This window comes from Anolis carolinensis, chromosome 5 (genome assembly GCF_035594765.1).
Source record: "Anolis carolinensis isolate JA03-04 chromosome 5, rAnoCar3.1.pri, whole genome shotgun sequence".
Taxonomy (NCBI): domain Eukaryota; kingdom Metazoa; phylum Chordata; class Lepidosauria; order Squamata; family Dactyloidae; genus Anolis; species Anolis carolinensis.
This window is the reverse complement of record NC_085845.1, coordinates 22,410,916-22,435,368: the sequence shown is the minus strand read 5'-3', so window position 1 is coordinate 22,435,368 and position 24,453 is coordinate 22,410,916. Positions and strand designations below refer to the sequence as shown.

At 38.5% G+C, this 24,453-nt stretch overlaps 2 protein-coding genes across 7 annotated transcripts in view; both read left to right on the top strand.

The window, feature by feature from the left end:
- The window catches only part of unc5c (unc-5 netrin receptor C), a 369,639-nt gene that overhangs the window by 262,642 nt on the left and 82,544 nt on the right, over positions 1-24,453 (top strand). For all 6 annotated transcript variants that reach the window (XM_062982200.1, XM_003221174.4, XM_062982202.1 and 3 more), the window contains one exon: positions 2,098-2,201. In XM_062982200.1, the coding sequence (XP_062838270.1) occupies positions 2,098-2,201 (104 nt within the window). The remainder of the gene's footprint in view (positions 1-2,097; positions 2,202-24,453) is intronic.
- On the top strand, positions 7,553-8,902 carry LOC103278916 (SH3 domain-containing kinase-binding protein 1-like). The gene has a single exon (XM_016993804.2). The coding sequence runs from the start codon at positions 7,579-7,581 to the stop codon at positions 8,758-8,760; it is 1,182 nt and encodes a 393-aa protein (XP_016849293.2). The 5' UTR covers positions 7,553-7,578; the 3' UTR covers positions 8,761-8,902.

The following is a 24,453-nucleotide window of genomic DNA, read 5'->3' as shown; positions in this document are numbered from 1 at the left end:
TCCTTTAAATACAACTATTCTCCAACTTGAGACCAATAGAAAAGCAGCCATTAAATTTAGTGAAGCCACTTTCTACTTTGCTGAAAATGGCTCAGGTTAGAATGCTAGTCAAAACCATTTTTGTGTATGTCAAATATGGATATAGATTCTATAAACAGATTTAAGTAAAGCAAAGTAAAATGAAAAGTTAACCATTACATTCAACTAGTAATATTGGTAGTAAGAATTGCAGGATTGTACAGGAACTCCTCAATATTCATAGAAGTTAGGGGCACAAAATCTCTCTGTGTTAGGAGCAAAAAAAATGAATATATGCTTGCTAATATATTTTTAGGTGAGAACACACTTCAATAAGCCTTTTATGTCCTCCAGCGTGATTCTATGGACAAATTCTGGTGAAAATGCATCAAATAGAAATGCCTAGATAAAACACATGTCTCAGGAGCATATAAAACAAACAGTGGAAGTGAAGGTAATTACAATAATCCACAAATAATCAAATCTGTGAGTGCTTCACTCACAAGTATGGAGACATAACTGTAGTTGATGATAGGTTTCAAAGAGTAAAGAAAATGAGAACCTCAGAAGGACCATATTATCTCTGGCCTCTATTAGATTGCACTTCTTAAGTTGATATAAATCTTGCAATTTATGTGTCTGCAGTTTAATTTCCTTTTCACAACAGTATTTTATAAAGAACCTAAGTAGATTCTACACTGCTTTAGCTTTCCTGTGGTTTCTCACTGAACTCAGTTGATAAAAGTAATTTAATTATACTAAGGCATTAGGTCATCTATTTGTTAATAGTGCTGTATACCCAGCAACCTCATTCAGTGCATTATGGAATCATGCCAATAAAGCAAAATGGCATTGTGCCATTTCAGCAGCTGATCTGGGAAGCACTCTCAAGTGACTTCTTATCTGGCTAAGAAATTGTTTCCAATTACATTTCAAAAACAAATTAGAGGGACAAGCATTCCAATATTTGATTTTTCATCATACAAACCTCAGAAAGTGTGATTTGCCTAAGGTCACCCAGTGAGTTTACATGGACGAATAGAGATTTGAACCCTGGTTTCTGGAGTCATAAGTCCTGTGCTCGAACCACTATACTATGCTGGTCGTCTCCTGGGAAATAAGGAATTGTATATTGCAAAAAGTTCTCTGTGTTTCAAATTAATTTATATCTATAAAAAATTGAGTTGTCAAGATTCTGTTACATTAGTGACCAGAAATAGAACACAAGTTGAGTCTGGGCAGTCACAGCACTTTATGTTCCCCTCAGTCTTTAATGTCTCTCATAAAAAGATACCTGGCAAAGATCCCTTTGAGGGGATGATTTGACCATAGCAGTGACGGCAAACCCCTTCTTTGGATAGCCTGGCTTTCATTGCCTAGAAATTTACAGCAAGGAGTAATACTTCCCTTTCCTCTTTTAGAAATCCATTTGGAAAATAAGAGATGTTATATGCCAAGGACAAAGACCTTGCATCATTTCTGCATTTGTACCACATCCATCACAACAGTGGGCATTTTATTTCTGGTACTTTAAGTAAGAGTAAATGGAATAGTGCATTCCAAGTCATGAATTTAACATATCCTCTCATAAATTTGTTCTGCCCAATTTCTGCCTCAGTCTGCATTTTTTAAACACACAAATTTATATTTATTTTCATTTGCAGCCTTCTCTGTGTATTTGGTACTCAGCTTTCTCTAATATATTCTTCCCACAGTGAACTGTCTTTAATGCACACATTTTGCATGCAACCTTTCCCTATCATATTCTATTACTTTTTATTGCTTTCATATTTATACCTCATCTTTTCCCTAAAGCTTCATTTTTACAAATAGAACGGAGACTAATAGACCCTTATTCACAGGTAATTCTTGAGCTGCAAGGAATACTGTAAAATTCAGAAATTGACAGTCTGAAGTAAAACAGTGGTCCAATCCACATGGTCGTTTTGGAAGTATGAATTAGGATGGAGTATATTTTATAAATTCTGGTGCAGTGATGTTCTGCTCCAGTCCTAGTTATCACTTGCACAAAATAAATTGGGTTTCTGTTTTTTTTGTTTTTATTGTTTTTCACTCCAGACTTACGAAAGACATTTGAGCAGGAGCCACTTGGAAAAGAAGTGTCTTTGGAACAGGAAGTCCTACTTCAGTGTCGCCCACCTGAAGGAATCCCAGTGGCAGAGGTGAGTGACAGCAGTTTTTTAAAGAGGAAATGGTGTAGAGTGGGGGGAGAGCTGACACAGTTATCCTAACTGAGGTCTAATCTGTGGCTAATGGTGCAGTGAATTAGGCAATGGCATGATAAATGGGTGGTAATGGAGATCTAACAGCCTGCTGTTGGTAGCATAGATTGATTGGGAACTGATTAATGACTTCAGAGTCAATTAGAATGGCCCACTAGGCAGAGCTACAGGCAGTTCAGTTTCATTCCCTTTATAGGAAACCAAGAGCACAGCAAAATTCTGTTATCTCTCAGAGAGAACTCCAGTTAGAATGTATTAATGCATCTGCACTACTTCCCACCCAACCATCCCCACCCTTTCCTACATGCTAGCAGTGAAAACAACAAGCATTCACATACATAATTTAAAAGAGATGTCATATTTCCCCCTCAAAACTGCTTTGTTTTGTTTTACTATGACTGTGCATATGGTGCATCATTCAAGCTGCACAGCTACAAGAAAGTGCATGCTGTGATCTGATACAAAGATAGAACAAAGGAAGAATAAACTGTTTTTTTTAATGTTCAATGCCTGTTTTATTTAATAGCAGTTAAAACACATTGGGAGGTTATTTAATTTCTCATATGAAAGTGACCCTACCTAGCAGAAGGGGGGGAGCAGTAGTTGTTCAGAGCAAGAAGCCCACCTGTGAAAAATGAAAAGATGAACCTCTACTCATGATGGTTACACTATTTATTAAGATTGTGCAATTCGTCTGGACCACAATCCAAATTTTGGCGGGTACCTGGTTCTGTTTTCTGGAATCGCCTAATGGAAAAAAAAAAGCCATTTTCAGCTTGGCAACCAAAAGATCTGGGAAGATCCGGCCCATTGGTGGCAATGGGGAATGTATGAGGCTCCCTTTTCCTTCATTCCACCCTTTCTGCTATCCTTTCCCTTCTGTCTTTCAAGAAGACTTGGGTTTAAGTCAAAGGCTTAAGGAACTCCATTTCCTGGGACCATTTCCTTTCTGTCTTTCAAGGAGACCTGGGTTTAAGGCAAGAGCCTAAGAACACTCCCCCTTCCTCAGATCCTTTCCCTTCTGTCATTCAAGTCAATCTGGGTTTAGGGAAACAGGCTTAATAACCACCCTTTCTGGGATCTTTTCCCTTCTAGTGGCTTCCCTCCCTGCACTCCACATGTAGCCCAAAGAAACTGAAAACAGCAGTTTTTCAACAGCCATTGTTTTGTTGTGGCTGGAAAAAAGAACGGCAGCAGGGCCAGCCGAACTAGCCGAAGACCATTTTGAAAATGGATCCATACACAACCCTACTTTTTATACCATTGCTTTTTGTCTCATTTAATTGAAATTAGAATAATGAAATCATAGAGTTGGCCATCCAGTCAAACCCTCTGCCATGCAGGAAAAACACAATCAAAGCATCCCAACAGATGGAAATCCAGCCTGTTTGAAAGCTTCCAAAGAAGGAGTCTTTACCTCACTCCAAGGCAGTCCACCGTTGAACAGCGCTTACATTCAGGAAGTTCTTTCTAACATTCAGGTGGAATCTCCTTTCCTGTAATTTGAACTCATTGCTCTGATCCCTAGTCTCCAGGGCAGCAGAAAACAAGCCTGTTTCTTCTTCCTTATGATATCCTTTCAAATATTTGTATATGGTTATCACGTCTCCTTTCAACTTTCCCTTATGCTGAATAAGCTTACTTAGCTCTTTAAGCAGCTTCTCAAAGGCAGTCTCCAGACCTTTGATCACTTTTGTTGCGCTCCTCTGTACACATTTCAGTTTGTCAATATCTCTCTTTAAATTGTGGTGTCCACAATTGAACACATTATTTCAGGTGAGGTCTGAACAAACCATATTAGAGAGGCAATAGTGGAGACTTTCTGACTGCTGCTGATAGAAAATTGGGGTGCTTGTGTTGAGCAAGCTACAAGGGTGAACATACAGTCCTTGACATAGTATACCTTTATCTTGTTAGATATTTACATAATCACAAAACAACTTACAAACACATCAGGGGGAATTGCACCATTGGGCAATATTTGTATTCTCAGGAGAGGACCAGAGATAGCTATATGTCTTGGGCTATTACACTACCAGCGTTAGCAGCATGTCCGTTGTGCAATCAGCCCCATTGTGAGACAAACATCACAGCTCCATGAGTCCAATTGCACATTAAGACATTGTGCAAGACATCCTGATACACATAATCTCAGTACACTAGAAGGGTTGCATATCATGTCTAGCATGTACACTAATATCTCTTAGCTCCAAAGGATACATTTCTGGATTTACTGCTTAAAAGTGAAACCACAGATAATGACAGAATCATACCATAGAATTGTGCTGAGGGACCCAGAAAATACCTGGAAAGAAAACCTTTATCACCTAGCTAGGTCCTCGAATATTACTTTGATCAATTTCTGCCAGAATACCACAGAATTGTTTATTATTATCATTATTATTATCATCATTATTATTACCCTGCCTTTCTCTTTGAGGGGATTCATTTCACATGTGCATAATGTTGGCTTTGGATTAAAAAATGTTTCTGAAACATGTTTTTGTGGTATAGGAATCTATTTCTATTCTTCCCATGCTTTATCTTTCTCTAGTATAGTGATTCTCAACCTGGTGTTCCCAGATGTTTTTGGCCTTCAACTCCCAGAAATCCTAACAGCTGATAAACTGGCTGAAATTTCTAGGAGTTGTAGGCCAAAAACATCTGGGCACCCCAGGTTGAGAACCATTGCTGTAGTACCAAATTTTCTCTTAAAGAAGTAATTCCCAGGAACACATCTGCTTTTTTAACTGAGGTGTACTTCTACTTGTCTCCTTGAAATAAATAGAACTAAAATGGGATAGAGTATTAAGCTGAATTGAGACAAAGTTATGATGATCACTGGAGAAGAATTCACCATAAGTGTATGCTCAACTGAAAATTGGAAAAATTAATTTTTAGGACTACAATTCCCAGTTAGCACAGTCGGTGACCAGAAGCCATTCTTGATTGAGGGATTTTGAACTGTGCTTCTGAAATATTTCCAGTTTGAGTACAAACCTTACCTAGCACAGGCTTAATTCACTTTCTCTGAATTTTGGGGGATATTTTAAACTTTTTTTCACCATGGTCCAGGCATAGAGTCTCCTGTTTTTGCTGGAATATACAATCTGTCCTCCTCCTACTCTCCCATGTACACTTAGAAATCTGCTTTGCGGGAGTGTCGTGTTTTTTGGAACTGGTTTTTGGTGGCACGGGGCTGCAGCAAGGAGAGGAATTAGAGAAAGTCTGAATATGTCTACCAATGAAAACAAAATTTTACCATCTGATTTTGGCCTTTGAGCTGTATTGTTCATACACAAAATACCACTAACTTTGGGAAACAGCTGTCATATTACTTTTGAGTTATTGAGTTCCACATACCTTCATATTTTTAGAAACTAGGTATATATCAGCAATTTGCACTAAATACGTATTTGAAGAATGTGCCTCAGTGACAGAGCTCTTCCATGATAAAGAGCTTACAGAAATATACTTTTGCTGATCAGCAGAAAACTTGATAGCTAATGATGCTTAATTCCCTCTCCACACACAGACACAAACTTCATAATACTCCCTCTCTGTCAGAGGCAAATGTCTTGCCAGCTTACTTATGGTTGTCATTGTTTAATAACAAGGGGCCTGTCATTCATTTTAGTTGCCTATTTCTCCCCACACTCTGTGTGTTATCTGTAGCCATAGCTTGGAATCCAAGCTCTGCAAAACTGCCTGAAAACAACAGGGAGTAAAACAGTGTACAATTAACCTTATTTTATTTGCCCATTTCTTCCTTTGCTGTCTTATTTCCTGGTGTGGGATAGGATTAATAATTTATTAGAGAGATGGTTTAGTTTTTTTGTAAATCAGATTTCTGATAGCTGTAGTATTCATCAGCTTGCTGTTCTCAAGAAGAATTTATCAGTTTCTTTGCCTCTGAACATCTTAGCAGCCAGCTGTTGTGAAGAGACAAGATTATTTGTAACAGGCACGTCATATCGCAGATGCATGGCAGTACTTAGAGACTTCATTACCTTCACTAGAAAGTGAGATTACTCATGATTGCCTATGTACAGTATTATGCATATAATACAGATCATATCTCCCAGTGTTTTAAGAGCTAGCTCTGTCCAAAAAAATGTAAAAATAGAATTATATGACATCCTGGACATATTCTGGGTGGGGGACACAGAAGTGGCATGATTAATAAAAAAAACGGTCTTACTTTTATCATGTATATTCTGTAAATTGTCATCATTATTTCATCCTACTTTTTGCCCAATACAGTGTTCCCTCACTTATCGCGGGATTTAGGTTCCAGGACCACCCGCAATAAGTGAAATTCCGCGAAGTAGAGCCACTATATTTATTTTAATATTTATACGTTATTTTAGTAGTTATACACTATTTTAAGTTTTATCAACCAATCATGTGTTGATAAATCTCCTCCTCCTCCTCCCGTTGCCGCTTGGGCTCCTTTTCTCTCCCTTTAGCTTCTCTGTCCTCCCTTCCTAATTTTTATGATTTATAAGTCTTAGAATTTATTGAAACAATGAATCCGCAAAAAGTGAACCGCGAAGTAGTGAAGGAACACTGTACTTGCACTTCAAATATTAAAGCAAGTTCAGATCATGAGAGCTAACATGATGTAGTGGTTTGAGCATTGGACTAAAACTCTGTAGCCTTCACTGCTTTTTCAGCCTTCAATAGTTCTTATTGTTATAAAAATATAGAAAATTGTGTTCTAGAAATCAGGATTCTCCCTTATGCCAAATCTCTCAAACTCCTTGTGTCTTTGCCTTTTAAAGTCAATGAAAAAGGCTATTTCTTCATTTGGATTTGCTGTGACTTGTTGGTGAATCTTAGGGTAGAAAATTAGCCTACACGTCTTCTAAGATTTCCCGCCCCTGTTTTAAGATAAGTAAAGGTTATTTTAAAATTCAATTAAATATTATGTAGAATGAAAACTTTAAAATTCATGAAATACAGAAGATAAAAATCAACAAGGCAGCACACAATTAAAGCCCGTTTCAGTCTATTTTTAAAACATGTTGGAACAAAAGAAGTCTTCTATTGCTAGTTAAGGACAGCAAGGAGGAAGCCATTCTAGAGTTTCCAGGCACATTTTGAATTGACTAAATAGTCATCCATTTTCTCTAGACCAGATCATAGTCTAACATAATATAGATGGCTGTGACTTTTCAAGCAATTAGATTGATTTTTCCATTCCTTCCCACACATTTTTAAAGTTAATTTATTCATCAACATAATTTGTCAAATTTCATAACTATTCAGTGATTGAGGGCAGCATATATATATATATATCTCCAAGTCTCCAGAAATGGCTGTTTTCCCAGACTGTTGCCCACTCCTCAAGGAAATCCCAGCCAGCCTCCGGTCGGACGGCACCCAGAGATTCCCACGATCGCTCCACAGTGCCAGTGCTGCAAAAAAGAAAGCCACAGCAAAGCAGCACTGGTGCCGGGTCCTTTTCCCTTATGCCCCGACGAAGGAAGACGTGCTGGAGCTTAGCACTGGGGACCTGGTGCAAATCCTGGAGGAGATTGAAGATGGCTGGTGGCTGGGGAAGAAGCGAGGACAACTGGGAGTTTTTCCCTCTAACTTCGTGCAAGAGCTTAGTGGCCCATCACTAGACACCCCTTTTCTGGAGCCCAAAGGAGGTGCAGCGAAACAGCGGCCCAAAATGACCAACGAAACCTTCGTCCTCGATGAGTCTGAGAAGATGGAGAAACCAGCAACTTCTCCTTCAGAGCCTGAGACCCCCAAAATCCGGACCCCGCAAGAACCACCCCCAAGCAACGATACGCCCCGCTACTGTCAGGCCATGTTTGACTTTGAACCGGAGCACGAAGACAAGCTGCTCCTCCGCAAAGGGGACCTGATTCTGTTGCTGAACAAGGAAACCATGGATTTGGGTTGGTGGGAAGGAGTGAGCCGAGGCAAGAAGGGCCTCTTCCTGGACAACTTTGTCATGCCGCTGACCAACTTGGATCCTGGGATCAGAAGTAAAGTGCCAACGCGAAAGAAGGAGGCTGACAAAGCAACCAAAGGAGCCAAAAAGCCCTGCCAAGGCAACAAGGTGGAGATGAGACCCTTTGGAGACCTCCTCAAAGACTCCAAGGAGCAGAAGAAGATGGAGACCCCCAAAACAAATTCCTTCCCAGCCAAGAAGGCGGCCCCTCTGCCACCACCCGTTCCAGCCAAGGCCAAGCAGGCCCCCATGGCACCACAAAAGTCCTCCAATGGCCCCATTTCCTTCCCTGCCACCCCTGCAGTGAAGGCCAAAGCCAAAGAGACAGAAACTGACACTTTGGATGCGGTTGTGACTCCTGGGGTCAAACTGACCCATCCCACGGCCAACCGCTCCAAGATGCCCAGCAAGAGGCCCCCAAACCAGCTGGTTGAGAAAGGGCCTGTTCACCCCTCGAACCCGGCAGAAAACCCCCAAAACCCTGAACAGCAGTCTCCCCATCCAATGCCTGAAAAAACCACAAATGACTAATCATTGACATCTATGGATGACTTCAAGGCCGTGCTCCGGACGCTGAGGGGCCTCATGGGCCTGATGCAAACCCAGCATCGGAAAGAAATTGAAGAGTTGAAGGCGGAAATGAGCCATGAACAGGCCAAGAGGGAAGCTCTGCAGGCTGACATTGAGCACCTGAGGCAAGCGCTGGCCATTCCTGGACGGGGTGGACCAGGCCTCTAAGAAGCTCAGCCCAACTCTGAACCTGGATCTGGCGGATCCCCAGGGCTCTCCATTCACTCTGCATGCATTCATGATTCCCACCAAGGACTGACCCAGTTGGGCGAAGATGCCTTCATTTGCTGGACCACGTTGGATTGTTCATTGGATCTGAGGAGCAGCAAGAAGATCACGTAATCCATGGACATCCAAGGCCAATGGTGCTTTCTTGGGTCCATTCAGGCACCACGAATGGAAAGATCCTTCCTCCAAGAGGGTCCTCTTTGGACTCAGTTCTCAAGTCTCCATGGCATCTGGACTAAGGCTGAGATGGGAAAAAGACCATCACAGGAAGCTGGGGAGATACATCTCCATGTTAAGCTTCTGCATCTCCTCCCCATTGGAAACTCTTGGACAGAAACCCATTGTTAGCCCCATGAAATAAATAGAATTTACCCATCGATGCAGCGGGTCTACACTAATCAAGATGATTCAGATCCCAAAAAACCAAGGTTTCCTTAAGAAGAATCCTTGCAAAAGAACATACTCGACCAGGTGAGGAGCTCAGCTTAGCTCCTGCAACACCGCCAATGGGAAGACCCATTTAGTCCTCATTAGAGTAGGCTCACTGACTGCATTGAATATTCCTATGCGTGGAGTGGGTCTGCTCAAATTCATCCTATCTAGATCTCAAAATCCAAGGTTTCCTTAAGGAGGATTCTTGCAGAACAACATGAGAAGCCAGGGAGACATATCACCATCTTAAGCTCAGCTTAACTCCTGCAGCGTCTTCCAATATGAAACCTTTGGCCAGAGACCCATTGTTAGTTCTCACTAACACCATTGAATGCAATGCATTTGGTTGTGTTTTAGTTCAGTGGATCTAATCAATACAATTCCAGGTCTGCTTACAGGAGGATCCTTATGGAACGATGACCCACTTCACTCATTCTTTTAGGGTGACGCTTTGTAACACACACACACACACACACACACACACACACACACATATATAGCTCCAAGAAGCCAAGAAGATTTCTGCATTCATCCACAAATTATAAATGTGTTTCATTATCCTAATCCATATAGTTTCATTTAGCCCAAAATTATTAGAAGCAGATTAACTGGTTATCTCATAACCACTTTAAAATAATATTAATAACATTTGACCTTTAAAAAGTTCTGACTTTCAGTAATAACATCTGACCGTTATGATAATAATTCTCCAATATGAAGTGCTTACTCTCCCAACCTCTTATGTACGTGTAGTTTAGGTTAATATGATTATGTCTTTTCACAAGTACTAACCATATTTACATATTTTTATTAATTGTATGGTAATACCATTGATAAATCTGAGCTCATTTGAGCTCACGTTTTGTGAATATCTTGGGCTTTCTCTACATATGGCTAGCAATTATAACTTTGAAATTGTTCAGTGTCTTTCTTCTCTCATATAATCTTTAACTTATTATCCCATCAGCAATCTGTATATACAGTATATCTCAGCCAAAAGATTTGGGAGGGCGATTATTAGCTTCTTAATTTTTGTCAGTACTCCTCACACATTAATGTACCTCTGTGTTTCAGATTTTTGATTTCTTCTTGTGATATACTAAAGGAGTAGTATGTGAAATAACAGAAGGGAGTAATTGCACATTTTGACATTCACTTCACTATATAGCTCTACTACGTGCAAAGAAGCTGACATATTTTATTAACTTGTATTGTTCTGAAGTATTGCAATTAAGAAATGCAAGATTCTTGTTCTATTCTCTCTCTCTTGTTCAGTATCTATCTCAAGTTAAATTGGATTTATTAGAACATTTATAGGACATCTGAATTATTTATTAGCCCAGGATGTCATGCATAATACAGGCCAGCGTTTCATATAACAGTAACTACAACAGTGTTCCCAGACTTGGCTCCATAGTTGAACTCTCAGAATCCCTAATCATTGGCTATGCTGACTGAGGGTCCTTCCACACAGCCATATAACCCAGAATATCAAGGAAGAATAACCTACAATGTCTGCTTTGAACTGGGTTGTCTGAGTCTAGATTGACATATATCCTAGTTCAAAGCAGATAATGTGGGATTTTATTCAGCTGTGTGGAAGAGGGGCTGAGATTGAAACCCAATACCACCAGGAGATAAGTTTCAAAATTGCTGATCTGTAAAGAAAGGTTAGCGACTGAGTAAACTTGGCTGGATACACAATATATGGGATACTAAAGTAGAACAATAAGGAAGGCTAGTCTGCAAAACAGTTTCTATAAAGAGATATGTTTTGGAACTCCTGCCTTCTGTTACAATATGTACTAAAGATATGTAAGACTTGCTGTAGGAACAACTAGATTGCAGTATTGTAAAATATTATTTTCATCTAAGAAAAGGGCCTTTCTTAGGCTTAAGATGGATTGGTTCATTGAATATATGTATTAGACTTAGTTTTTCATTAGGAAATGGTATCTTGCCTTACCAAAAGTCAAATATGAATTCTGTGTAGGTGATGAATGAAGTACAATTTACAAGCAAGTAGTCCCCTTCTGTTTTGGCCTACATGTAACAATGCATAGTGAATTTGCTACAGTTTGGGGTCTTGATTTTATTTTGTCATTTCCCATTAAGTGTTTGCAAGTCTGGTTTTTTCTTTAGTTAGTGTTAGAGATTATATTACGCAATATAAGAATTCCTATAGAAATATTGTGAATTAATCCCAGAAACATGTGAAATGGTAACAAAGAGGCTAATGGCTCTTTTATGTGGCACATTTCTGCAACCAAATAATCATTGGGGTCTGCTCGCTAACCCCCCCAATCTGTGATTTGGTAGGAAAGCTTGTGGTTGGAGACCATTCCTTGTGGGCAAGCTTGAGTCCTCCTAGCATGCAATGTTTCCCTAACACTCTATAGAATAATTGTAATAATTCAGGAGCTGGCATGCTAATATCTGATGTTCTTCCAGACCATGCCACATACTTTCACTTTGTCAAGCATAAAAGATTGATGACTGCCAGCTAATTGGCTGTGAAAGCTATTTGTTCTGATGTCGGGGCAGACACCAATTAACACTTGGCAAGTCCAAGAGTCATGTAGGCAGTAGCTATTCCAAAGAGCTCCTTTCTTTTCTTTTTAGTCAGGAGGGAGATCAAACACCCAGATAGTAGATTAGCTTAATAGAGCTACTGTGTAGACTCCTTCCAACGCTATTAAAAGAACAAAGGACTAAACATAAATGAGTATGAATACCTTAATGTTTGGTTTTATTGCTGCCACTAGCTGTAAATGGCAAGATAAAGTTTTGAAGAAGAAAAAGTGGAGTGATGAAAGATAACTTGGTCCATTGAAGGATTATCTGATTGTTTTAATTTGGAGCTGAATATGTTCTTTGTTTGGAATTTCACTCATTTGTTTGAAGACTTTTATTTTAATATTTATTTAATACCATAAGAAGCAACTGTTGGATGTCAGATAGCCATCTCTTTCAAGTCAAACTGTAAACAATATACGTATAGTTAGGGACTATACTTCAAGTTACTCTAAGTAAAACAGAAAAGAAGTATATTTGTTGTTCTCTGCTCAACTACGTATTTGTTTCAAAATGCATACAGTAAAGTCTCACTTATTCAACATAAACGGGCTGGCTGAACGTTGGATAAGCAAATATGTTGGATAATAAGGAGGGATTAAGGAAAAACCTATTACACATCAAATTAGGTTTTGATTTTACAAATTAAGCACCAAAACATCATGTTTAACAACAAATTTGACAGAAAAAGTAGTTCAATACGCAGTAATGCTATGTAGTAATTACTGTATTTATGAATTTAGTACCAAAATATCACAATGTATTGAAAACACTGACTGCAAAAATACGTTGGATAATCCAGAATGTTGGATAAGTGAGTGTTGGATAAGTGAGACTCTACTGTATTTAAATTCAGATTTTCATTTAAACTACATTGTAACATTCAAGAAACTGTAAAACCTACTGAATTGTTAATTTACATCATCAGATCTAAACGTTGAGATCCTATACTCCAATGCAATGTTTTGGTCTGTAAGAGCCATATATTGTTGCAGAATCCCTATAGGACTATACCTAAAATGTAGACATTCCACAGCTTCATCACTTGCAGAGTTGTGAACAATATTCCTAAATTTTGACCACTTTCCACACACATGGCTCCTCCTCCCATTACCAAAGAAATTGCTAGGCACAGTGGACAGGGCAGGGAGGAAGATATCCAAATCTACTGATTTTTCCTCTATGAGAATACATTGTTTGCCTGACCAATGTAATAGTAAAACCAAAATTCATTATTTTCTACCCTAACAAACAATGATACAGCAAAGCAGAGGTGATGTGCCCTGATTGACAGTAGTCTAATTTCATTTGGAAGAAAACAAAACTTCTTGCACTTCAGGAACAGTGAAATCCATGGGGGCTAGGATATAGCCTAGAATACAAGCAATACATGTTTTCTCTGTCATTTATTTTTTTCTTATTGGATTTTATTTTACTATCATCCCACCTTCTATTTTCTGTCTTTGTTTGGATGGAACATTTGGTTGTTTGGATGAAACATGAGCCATGTGTATACTCCACAATATACTGAAATTATTTAGAAACTACTCTAGGTTGCAAACAATGTAAGTTTGCAATGAAGCCAATCTATTGTGAATTTTTGAATGTATATAATCAGGATAATCTGAAACACGAATTTGACTCAATGTGTTTTAAAATGGTTAAATTTTAAGTTAGCAGTGGTGGAAAATAACTTATCTAACACTGACAGTGAACATTCTGTGGGTATGTTCTCCACCACAATTTCATATCTGAAACAAACATTTCCATTGATCATCTACAATGAAGAACAAGTCCTGTGATAAAATAGCACAGTTCAACTGACTCACTGGATTTCTTTGTGCTTGTGTTTGTAGGCTGGAGTTTGGAAACTTTTCTGGTCAAGCTTTCAACAGTTATGTAAAACATGTTGTTACATAGCAATGTTGTTGGCAGTGGAGGTAGATTTCTTAAAGTAAGATTACAGTAGAACTTGTATTTCCATCTTTTTTACTCCTTATTTTTAAAAAAAACCAATATTTCTTAAATGTCAACATTTCCCCCTTAGGGAACATACTGAGATTGTCCCAGAGTTACTCAGCAGAGTTATTACCGTGTTTCCCCGAAAATAAGACCTCCCCAAAGAATAAGACCTAGCAGGGGTTTGGGGGGATTGCCAAATATAAGGCCTCCCCTGAAAGTAAGACCTAGCAACTAAGGCTGCAGCAGAGTTCCATTGGGAAGTATGGCTGCAGGGCAGAAGCAGCACTCATTCATACACCGGAGGGAGGGAGGGAAAGTACTTGCTTTCTGTGCCTCCCTCCCTCCCTGCCTTGCCTTTCCTTGCCTGTCCCCCAGCCGAGGCTTGAAGAATCTTCCGTGGCTGCTGCCGTTTCTTCCTTCCTTCCGTCTCCCTCCTGGCCATGCTGCCTTGCTTCCCAGAGGCTTCTGATTGGCTCCTGGAGCCCGGGCAAGGGAGGGTGGGAGGGAGGGAAGGAAGAGGGCTTTCCACTCCTCCCCAAAGCTTCGCTCCTTAAAGGTACAGGACGCATTGGGATTCTCCTCTCATCTTCCTATCCTATGCCATGAAACTGATTATTTTATACTATTATTCTATTGCCATATTATTATCATCATATTCTGTTACTATTATTATATCCCATTATTATATTATCCTATTAATATATTTTAAATCATTATATTATATTTTTCTATTATTATTATATCATTATATTATTATTCTATTATTATTCAATTATATTTTCATATTATTATATTATTATTCTGTTATTATTAAATTCCATTTTATATTACCCTATTAATATATTTTATATCATTATATTCTATAATATTATTCTATTATATTATCATATTATTATTTTATTATTATTAGCATATTCTGTTATTATTATTATATTCCATTTTATATTATCCTATTAATATATTTTATATCATTCTATTCCATTCTATTATTCTATTACATTATCCTATTATTATTATATTATTATGCTATTCTGTTATTATATCCCATTATTATATTATCCTATTAATACCATATTATTATCATTTTCTGTTATTATTATATCCTATATTATATTATCTCATTAATATAATGTATATCATTATATTATTATTATATTATCATATTATTATTATAGTATATTATATTATTCATCATTCATGACTACATTGAAACTAGAATAGAGAGAAATCAGCGTGGAAACCTTGTGAAACCTAAATTTCAAGAGGTACCATAGATTGTTGTACATGTAAATAATGGTAGTAACAAGAAATTCTTGATAGGATTCATAGTTTGTCTGGTTATGCTGGTTTGTGATGACAACTACTTTACAGTATATTACATCTGATTTCTTGATGTAATGCCTATTATCATTTATTGTATTTTTAATGGTGCTATGATATGTTGTTTTTATATCTTATTATGTTGTATTGCTCTGGGCATGGCCCCATGTTAGCCGCCCCGAGTCCCCGTTGGGGAGATGGTGGCGGGGTATAAATAAAGTTTTTTTTATTATTATTATTATTATTATTATTATATAATAAATGTTCATTTTGTTGTTCAACAATAAATGTGAGCTCTTCTTCATGGAAAAATAAGACATCCCCTGAAAATAAGACCTAGTGCATCTTTGGGAGCAAAAATTAATATAAGACCCTGTCTTATTTTCGGGGAAACAGGGTAGTAAAATTAATCCCCTTTCTCATCACTTTTGCTCTTTCAAAAAATGAACCAGTCGCCTTGGGAGTGAGAAATATTCTCAGAGTGAGGCAGCTGCATCAAATTAACCCCTTGTAATAAGGTTATAGATCAAAACATCAGTGAGATACAAGATTAGTTAATATGCCATAAGCAACTAAATGAAGTTTTGCATTGGAATGTGTGATTTGCTGCACATTCAACAAGAGGAGAATTGCTTCTCTAATTATAAAGGGGGGTGGTTTTTCCTAAGAGTTTAATTGGAGAGCATCAGCTGTAAAGTTTGGTGACCCAATTGGGCTTAAAAACTACTATTGTACCTGCTTAGATCGTGCTAGATGAAAGGGGAGTGGAGGAGGAGGGGTAATCAAAGTGATTACATTTGCTTGCCAAGCTAGAATGAGCATGACACAAATTCTGCTCAGCTGGCATTGTCTGGGCAGAAAGCTCAGAGCAGCCTGGGACTTATCCAAATATGCAGCATCAGGTGGCTGCTGCATCTAATTGATTGTTAATATAACTGCTGTTTGCTTTGTTTGATGAGAGTGGCTCCTGTTTTCACTGCCGTTATCCCTTAATTGGAACTCCTGTGTGTATGCATTTCCATGCAGGCGCTTTTGTCAACCTGGCAGTATTTTGTATTCTGTTCAGAAAAGGAAAGCTTTTATACAGAGACCAGAGAGTTGAAGGAAGAGGTGGCTGTGAATACTGATTGGCTGGGGAAGTGGCATTGTCACTTGCAGAACAGTGTGGTGCGTAGGGGGCACATCTTCTGGACGGTTTAGCAGTAGGGTAGAGAAGAGGCTATATAGAAAAGTGAGATGCCTTTTAGGAGATACAAAGGGAATTTTTCAAATGGAAACTTAGTCATAAAAGGGGACTACGGATGACTGTGTGGGCAGAGTGCCAGTCTGCACATTTTATCCCTGAACCCAGCTGGCTCTATCTCACCTTGCTTTTCCCTGTCCTCTCCAATGCCCTTCTGCTTCTTCACTCTGTTTTCGTCTATTTCTTTTCAATCTTTCTCATTTTCTTATGTGCCTTGCTTGTGCCTCCTGCTCTTCTTTGATCTTGATCCAGTTTGACTTACTTTCTTCCCTTCTTCCACCATTCCAGCATTCCATTATGTTTTAACCTCATTTAATCTTCCTAATTTCCCCTTTTGCTCTTAGCTGTATAACCCTGAAAATGGGCTACCCTTGGTTACTTTCCCACCTCTGCTTCCTATTCAATATGTTTCTACTTTAAATGGATCTTTTTTCACATATTATAAAAACAAATACAATGACACCATTTTAGAAGCAATATATTTCACTGACCAACACATATTTTGGTGCCTCAAATGTTAGCCCTGTTTCTGGGTATATTTAACTTGCTGATTCCAAAAATGGCACCAATTTTTTTCTGTCAGCTCTAGATACAGAATATATGCCATATACCAGTTTTCATCTGCTTGCCCATAGAAAATCATGCTAACCATATCTAACTAGAGCTGATGAGGTCTATCTACTGCAATTTTCTGAATCAGTGCCCCAAATAACCACAGGAACATGCCTAAAAACCAAGACATCAATATATTTTTGTTGGCCTGTGTTGTAATATTCTTGCTAATAACACATTGGTAATTCTATAAGTTTTGCTTATTTTTGTATTATTTAAAATCTTTCTATGTCTACTAAATCATCCAATAATATTGATTCCTCAAACCCCAATAATGTTCACAATACCGCCATACTATCTTTCAATTGATATCCCTCTTTTCTTTAATAAATTGAACAAGGATGATTGAACAGAGAAACTGGAGAGAGCCATATATGCTTTGTTTTCTAGAGTGAAGGCCAAGCAGAGATCTGAATGGTAAGAATGTAAATCAGAACCGAGTTATTGATTCACATTGTGGATGTAGCTTCCATTTGTCCAGATCTTATAAAATGTCCATATGAAGTTAGTTTGGATGCAGCAGTAATATTCCATATGGTTTAATCAGCCGTGCAGCTGGAAAATGGATGCCAATCTGACTCACATTCTCTGCACCTGTTATTTAAATTGTATGGTTTCATGAATGATACCCTGACTTGTTTGGCACTACAGTGTTCCTTCACTATGAGCCCAAGCGGCAACGGGAGGAGAAGGGGGCTATTTATCAACACACGATTGGTTGATAAAGACTTAAAATAGTGTATAACTACTAAAATAATGTATAAATATTAAAATAAATATAGTGTTTATTTGCGTATTTTCACTTCTTGCGGGTGGTCCTGGAACATAACCCCCACAATAAGTGTCAAAGGTCAGACGCCAGCCAGTAAAATAAATATAGTTTATTCAAAGATAACTCAAAGCTCAGCACAAGGTCCAGAGAGCTCACAACACTTTCACTTCAGTGTGATTAAACAGTTCAGAGCAAGAAACCTAAAAACGCTAACCAGAATATAATCCAGATTATCCGGGAATATAATCCGGATTAAAACCAAAGTGCCTGAAAACAGCTCAAAATTGCAAGGCAAAGTCAAAACAGCAAAACAAACAAGGGCAAGAATTCCCAAAGGCGCAAAACTTCCCCAAAACCCAAAAGTACAGCAAAAAGCCCAAAACTAAAGAGAAAGCCCAAATTGGGCTAAAGTTCTTCGCCAAAAGCGGCGCAGACAAACAATGTTGGAAAACGCTGAGGCAATGGCGACGAGTCGCTGTGGAGTCGAAAGCCAAGCCAGATGTCAGGGGAACGAAATGTTGTAGCGAAGTCTAACAGGTCCGGAGTGAGGATTGGAGAACAGCATCAGAGTCGAAGGTGAAGCCAGCGGTCAGCAATAGAAGTCAGCCACGAACACGGGATTGATGCCAAGCCGAGTTTAAGAGCGGAGAGATATGCCAAGTAGAGTTCCAGTCCAAGGTCCAAAGGGTGAAGTCGTCACAGCGAGGTCCACGTTGCAGGATAACACAAACAGCCAAGACAACGAAGGTGAGCAGCAGCTAATGCAAAATAGTAATAACAATGCAGTCCAAACAGAAAACCCACACAGTTCCAGCCCTCCGTTGTAGAATAACCTGGATCAAACTTACATCGGTTGCAAAGTCCCAAGCCAGTCTTCGGAGTCAAATACAAGAAACCCAATGGCGCCCAACAACACCTTGCCACACGCAAGGAACAATGGCCAACCCTCCCCCCCCCAATTTATTTAGGTTTCCTTGGATGTCCAAACAGCCAACACCTTAGGATCAGGTGTCCCAAGCTCCTCATCAGAATCCGAGCTCCAAACAGCCAACGCCTTAGGATCAGGCATCCCAAGTTCCTCATCAGAGTCAAAATCATTCTGCCTACGCCCAACCCTGTCTACACCTGCGGAATCACCCTCATTCCTCCAGGCAGACCATGTGGGGGCTTTTTCTGAAGAAACCCAAGCCTCTCCTGCGTCCTCAGCATCCATGGGCCCAGTTTCCTCCCCAAGATCCTCCGGATCCCATGCCTAGTCAATGCCAACCCCTTTCGCCACCATCGGGTCCTCAACAGTCATTTCCATCTCAGGATTCCCTTCCAACTCCCCAAATGAATCCTCATTTGAGGATTCCTCATCTATCTCCCTGACACTCTTCCTATGTAAATCTTCCAGCAAGCCCTCCTCGCAAGGATTCTTCCTTCCCCTCCTGATCCTACCATTATCACTCACAGCCTCAGAAGACTCATTCACAACAATAAGTGAGGGGACACTGTATATGTAAAATGGAAGAGGGATTAGAATCAAGGAATTCAATTGCACCTTATGAATAACTGGTTTATTTAGGCATGAGTTTTGATGGTTATCAATCTACTTCTTCAATGGAGGCTAAAAGTAGACTGGTATTTATGAAACCTCCTGCTGAAATAAGCCACTTGGTATAAAAAGTCCTGTGCAAGTTGTTCAGCTACCCCTTGACTGTGATGTTGCATTATTAACTGAAATGCTATAAATCAATCTGTAGCTATTCTTGGTGGGGAAAACCACATGTGTTTTATGTGCTTTCAAGCCACCATGAATTTCATAGGGTTTTTTTTAAAGGAAAGGAATACTCACAGGTAGTTTTGCTAGTTCTGTCCTCTAAAATATATCCCACAGCACCTCGAGCATCAAATAAATGTGAAAAGCAAAGCAATTAAAATAGGATTCTTATGTGTTTTATGAGATACCCATGGGTAAAAGCAGACCTAATTTGTTTAAAAGCATTTTCTGAATGAGCAGAGCACTTTCAGTAAGTCAGTACTGCTATTTATGTATTCGTTGGGTCCTTGCACTTTTTTAAAACAAAAAGTTCACAATTATATAAATATGCTATCTAATAATTTGAGGGGCCTTTTGAGTTGATTAATCTAATTTATTAGTTTGCCAAACACTGTAGCACTAATTCAAGACCATATTAAAGCAGAAACAACAAAGATTGGTTCTATATTCTCCTGTTTGTAGATGTGATGAATTATTTTAACATTAAAGTGTTGCTTACAACACCCTCAAAGAAAGAAGAATCGAATTAGGACTGTAAGAGAATGGCCTCCTGACAACTGTGGGCTTTCCTCTCTTGCGGTTGGCGGTTGGTGTCACATTTCATGTTGGGTGGCATGTGGCAGGTTCCCTCTGTTAATTAGAACAAATGTGCCAATTATGTTAATCTATCTCCTGATGCCAATCAGCAAATAATTAGAGACAACACATCTGTCTCCCACCAGAGAGAATAACTTGGAGAGGAGAAAAAAAGCAAGTTGCAAAGCACTCTGAGTTACTGCCATGTTGGATTATCCATTTCTTCATTATGAATGCACAATTTTGAAAACAATTTGCAAATGCATTAGAAGAATAAGAGGGAGAGGAAGATGGCAGGATTTACCAAACAATTTTCCCCCTTCACATGCCTTATTGGAAGAATGATGCAGGGAGATTTTTAGGTCTGTACTACAGTGAGAATGTTGTTCAGTTTTAATATTTTTGCATGATCTATGCCAGGGGTCCTCAAACTTTTAAAGCAAAGGGCCAGTCTACAATCCTTCAGACTGTTGAGGGGCCAAATTATCATTTGAAAAAAAATACAAACAAATTCCTATGCACACTGCACATGTCTTATTTGTAGTGCAAAACAACAACAACAACAACAACGAAAGAACAATACAATATTTAAAAATGAAAACAATCTTAACCAACATAAACCTATCAAGATTTCAATGGAAAGTGTGGGCCTGCTACTGGCCAATGAGATAAGTCAAGTGAATTAGGATTGTTGTTTGTTGTTGTTGTGTGCCTTCAAGTCATTTCAGAATTTGGGTGAGCCCAAGTCTAAAATTAATTATTTATTTGCTTACTACATTTATTTACTACATTTATATCCCACCCTTCTCACCCCGAAGGGGACTCAGAGCAGCTATATGTACATACAATATATTATATTATTAGCATAGCAAAATATTAGCATTATACATTACTATATTGAACTATACCACTATACTGTAATACTATATGTAATATATAACATATAATTAATATTATTGTATGGTATTATTATTAGTATTATATTGTATAACATTATAATATTTTTATCAATATTATATGTATATACAATATATTATATTATTAAAACTGATATAAAAATGTATTATAAAACTGAGGGCGGGGGCCAGGTAAATGACCTATGCATTTGTGGCATCAGCTCCTAAATAGTGGGACCCACCCTCTGAAATGAGGTCCCCTATAAAGAGCTGGGGAATGTGTTAAGTCTTAAATGCAGGTTGTATATATGCCCTTTAATGGAACATTTTACTAGGACCTAACTTTGAAGTTTTTACCTCCAGCAGAGGTAAAACACTTTTATTGGGACTATAATTTACTTAAATAGGTGTGGCAGTATAGAGACTTCTTGAGAAATTCAGTGTTGTCTCCCTAAGAAAGGGGGCTTTTGGCCTGGCAAAAAACAAAGGCTATCCTGAACCCAAGAGGGGTTACTTTGCTGATGCTCATTGAGCTTAATTTTAATGTCCTTTTTATTAGACCTCACTTGGCCAAAAGTGACCAAATGAACCAAAGTGGAGACAACATCTGATACCAAATGTAGACATGTGACTCCCAGCCCATCTCTTCTCTTCTCTTCTCCTGTATGATTTTTAACATCTTTGGCCAGATGAGAAGCCAGTTGAGCTTCAAGAGCCAGAATAAAGTGACTTCTGCATTTTGATTGGTTGAAAATGATATTTCTATTATGTGGAATTTGTTTTATTCTGCTTTTGCCTATGTTGTTGTTGAAATGTATTTATACTATTGTAGATTTATAAATTATATTATTTTTACTTTGCAGTAGAGGTGCAGTTTAATATAAATTTCTGGGAAATTTGTTATAGCAAGTATTTTATAAATACTATGGATAACATAAAAAATAACATGGCACTCTAATTTATGGTACCAGTGTGGATAGATCCTTTGTATGGATAATTGGGGGAAAAAAAGATAGATTACTATGAAACTAAACTCTTAGCATATATGGGTATTGGCTACCTTTGCTACCACACCACTAGAAAGGCATTGTAATTTTATTTCGTTACTGCAGATACAGGGGCTGAACAAATACTGACTTTCCCAGAGCTTGGAAGTTTAATTTTCAACCAGCATGTTATCCCCATACTACTTGGAAAATTCTGGAGAGTTTAGTGCAGAAAAGTAATTTACCTAAACCACTGCTTTGTAAACTCTGGGTCCTGACTCCAAAAGGGGTTACCCCACAAAAAATGTGGCAACAGTTCGAGGTTTTTGAATGCCATCCATTTACACAAATCTATAAGCCACAAGCCGCAACATGCAGTACTTACAGTGGACTCTGCAGAAAATACTTCAGCTATAATCCACAAAAAGGGAAATCAGCCTGTTTAGCAAATCTTGCAAATGCTAACTTAATATCAGTCAATGTTTGATATTATACCTTTTTTCTGTATCTGTATATCTGGAGTCATGTAAAAAATTATGGGCAAAAAGGGTTTGCAAGTAGAAAAAGTTGAAGAAGCCCTGATCTAAGTGATCAAATGAACATTAAATGCAGGAAGCCAAGCATCGATTTGTTTTGCATCAAAGCACCACAGCATGATAAACCACAGTAAAGCCAGACCTAAAACTTATTTAATTGGCAAAGTGTGTAGAAAATGCTGAACATAATAGAACAATGGGTTAAACTACTGAGCTGCTGAACTTGCTGACCAAAAGGTCGGTAGTTCGTATCCGGGGAGCAGGGTGAGCTCCCACTGTTTGCCCCAGCTTCTGCCAACCTAGCAGTTTGAAAACATGCAAATGTGAATAGATCAATAGGTACCGCTCCGGCGGGAAGATAACGGTGCTCCATGCAGTCATGCTGACCACATGACCTTGGAGATGTCTACAGACAACGCTGGCTCTTCGGCTTAGAAATGGAGATGAGCACCAACCCCCAGAGTCGGACACGACTAGACTTAATGTCAGGGGAAAACCTTTACCTTTATCATATCAAAAGTAGCCATGTCTAACCTAAGTGCTAGGGCCACATAGCACACATCACAAGGTAGAGTTATTTCCCTCCTCTCTCACTTTAGAGTAAGTATTTCAATACACATTGTGGCCAGATTTGACACACTTAGTAATTACATTTCCAGTTTAGATTGGATCCCATGTTTTTAATATTACCATTTTAGGTATGCAAGAAGACACTTGCAACTTTAAGCCCGAACAGACTGAGAAGCAGGCCTAGGTACCATAGCACTCCATGAAGCTGGGTGAAGGTATCTGTTCGCCCTTGCCTTTCAACTTTGAACTTTCTGTTGATGATGTTTTCTTCCAACGTGCCTCTTACCTCCCTATTGGGAATTAGGGGAAGAGGACATGGAGGTGTCAGTGACAAAAATAGAGTTTGGCCCCTCTCTGCTTCCCTCCCAGTTCTCTCAACTAGGGAAGCAAAAGACAAAAATATCGAGAAGATATTTCTAGCTGTGTCTTTAAAGTAGATTTCAGAGAGTTTCTGTTATTCATAGTATTTGAATGGTAAACTTATTGTTTTATCAAAAAGTGTTCCTTATTATTTGTCTTATTTTTGAGAAAACTATTTCAGTATTAATAAGAAAAAATGCATAAAACATGCCAAAATAAGAAAGCCTCTGAAAGTATACATGTAGATCCGTGGTTCTCAACCTGGGGTCCCCAGATGTTTTTGGCCTACAACTCCTGGAAATCCCACCCAGTTTACCAGCTGTTAGGATTTCTAGGAGTTGAAGGCCAAAAACATCTGGGGACCCCAGGTTGAGAACCATTGCTGTAGATAAAATAGATAAAAAGCATTCTTATTTGCACCAAATAACATAAATTAACCCTTGCTCTTGACATTAAAGTAGGTCCTTCATTTGTTCCAAGATTTGTTTCAGGATCCTCCATGATACCAAAATCAATGGATGATCAAGTTCTATTACTTACAAAGGTGGAGAAAATTGTGCCCCTTATTTAAAAATGACAAGATTAACATTTTGGGTTATTTAGGAATTTTAAAAATAGATATTTTCAAGTCATGGGTGGTTGAATTCATTGATACATAATCTGTAGACATGGAGGGCAAACTATTAAAATATCTCTTGCTACTCAAAAAGTAAACCTTTTCAGATGACTACCGGACATGTAACTTGTTATTACTGTGCTCAGAAATAAATAAACAGACATTGGATTGACAGCTTTTAGGAGTGCTTCGTTCTTGTATTCCTACAT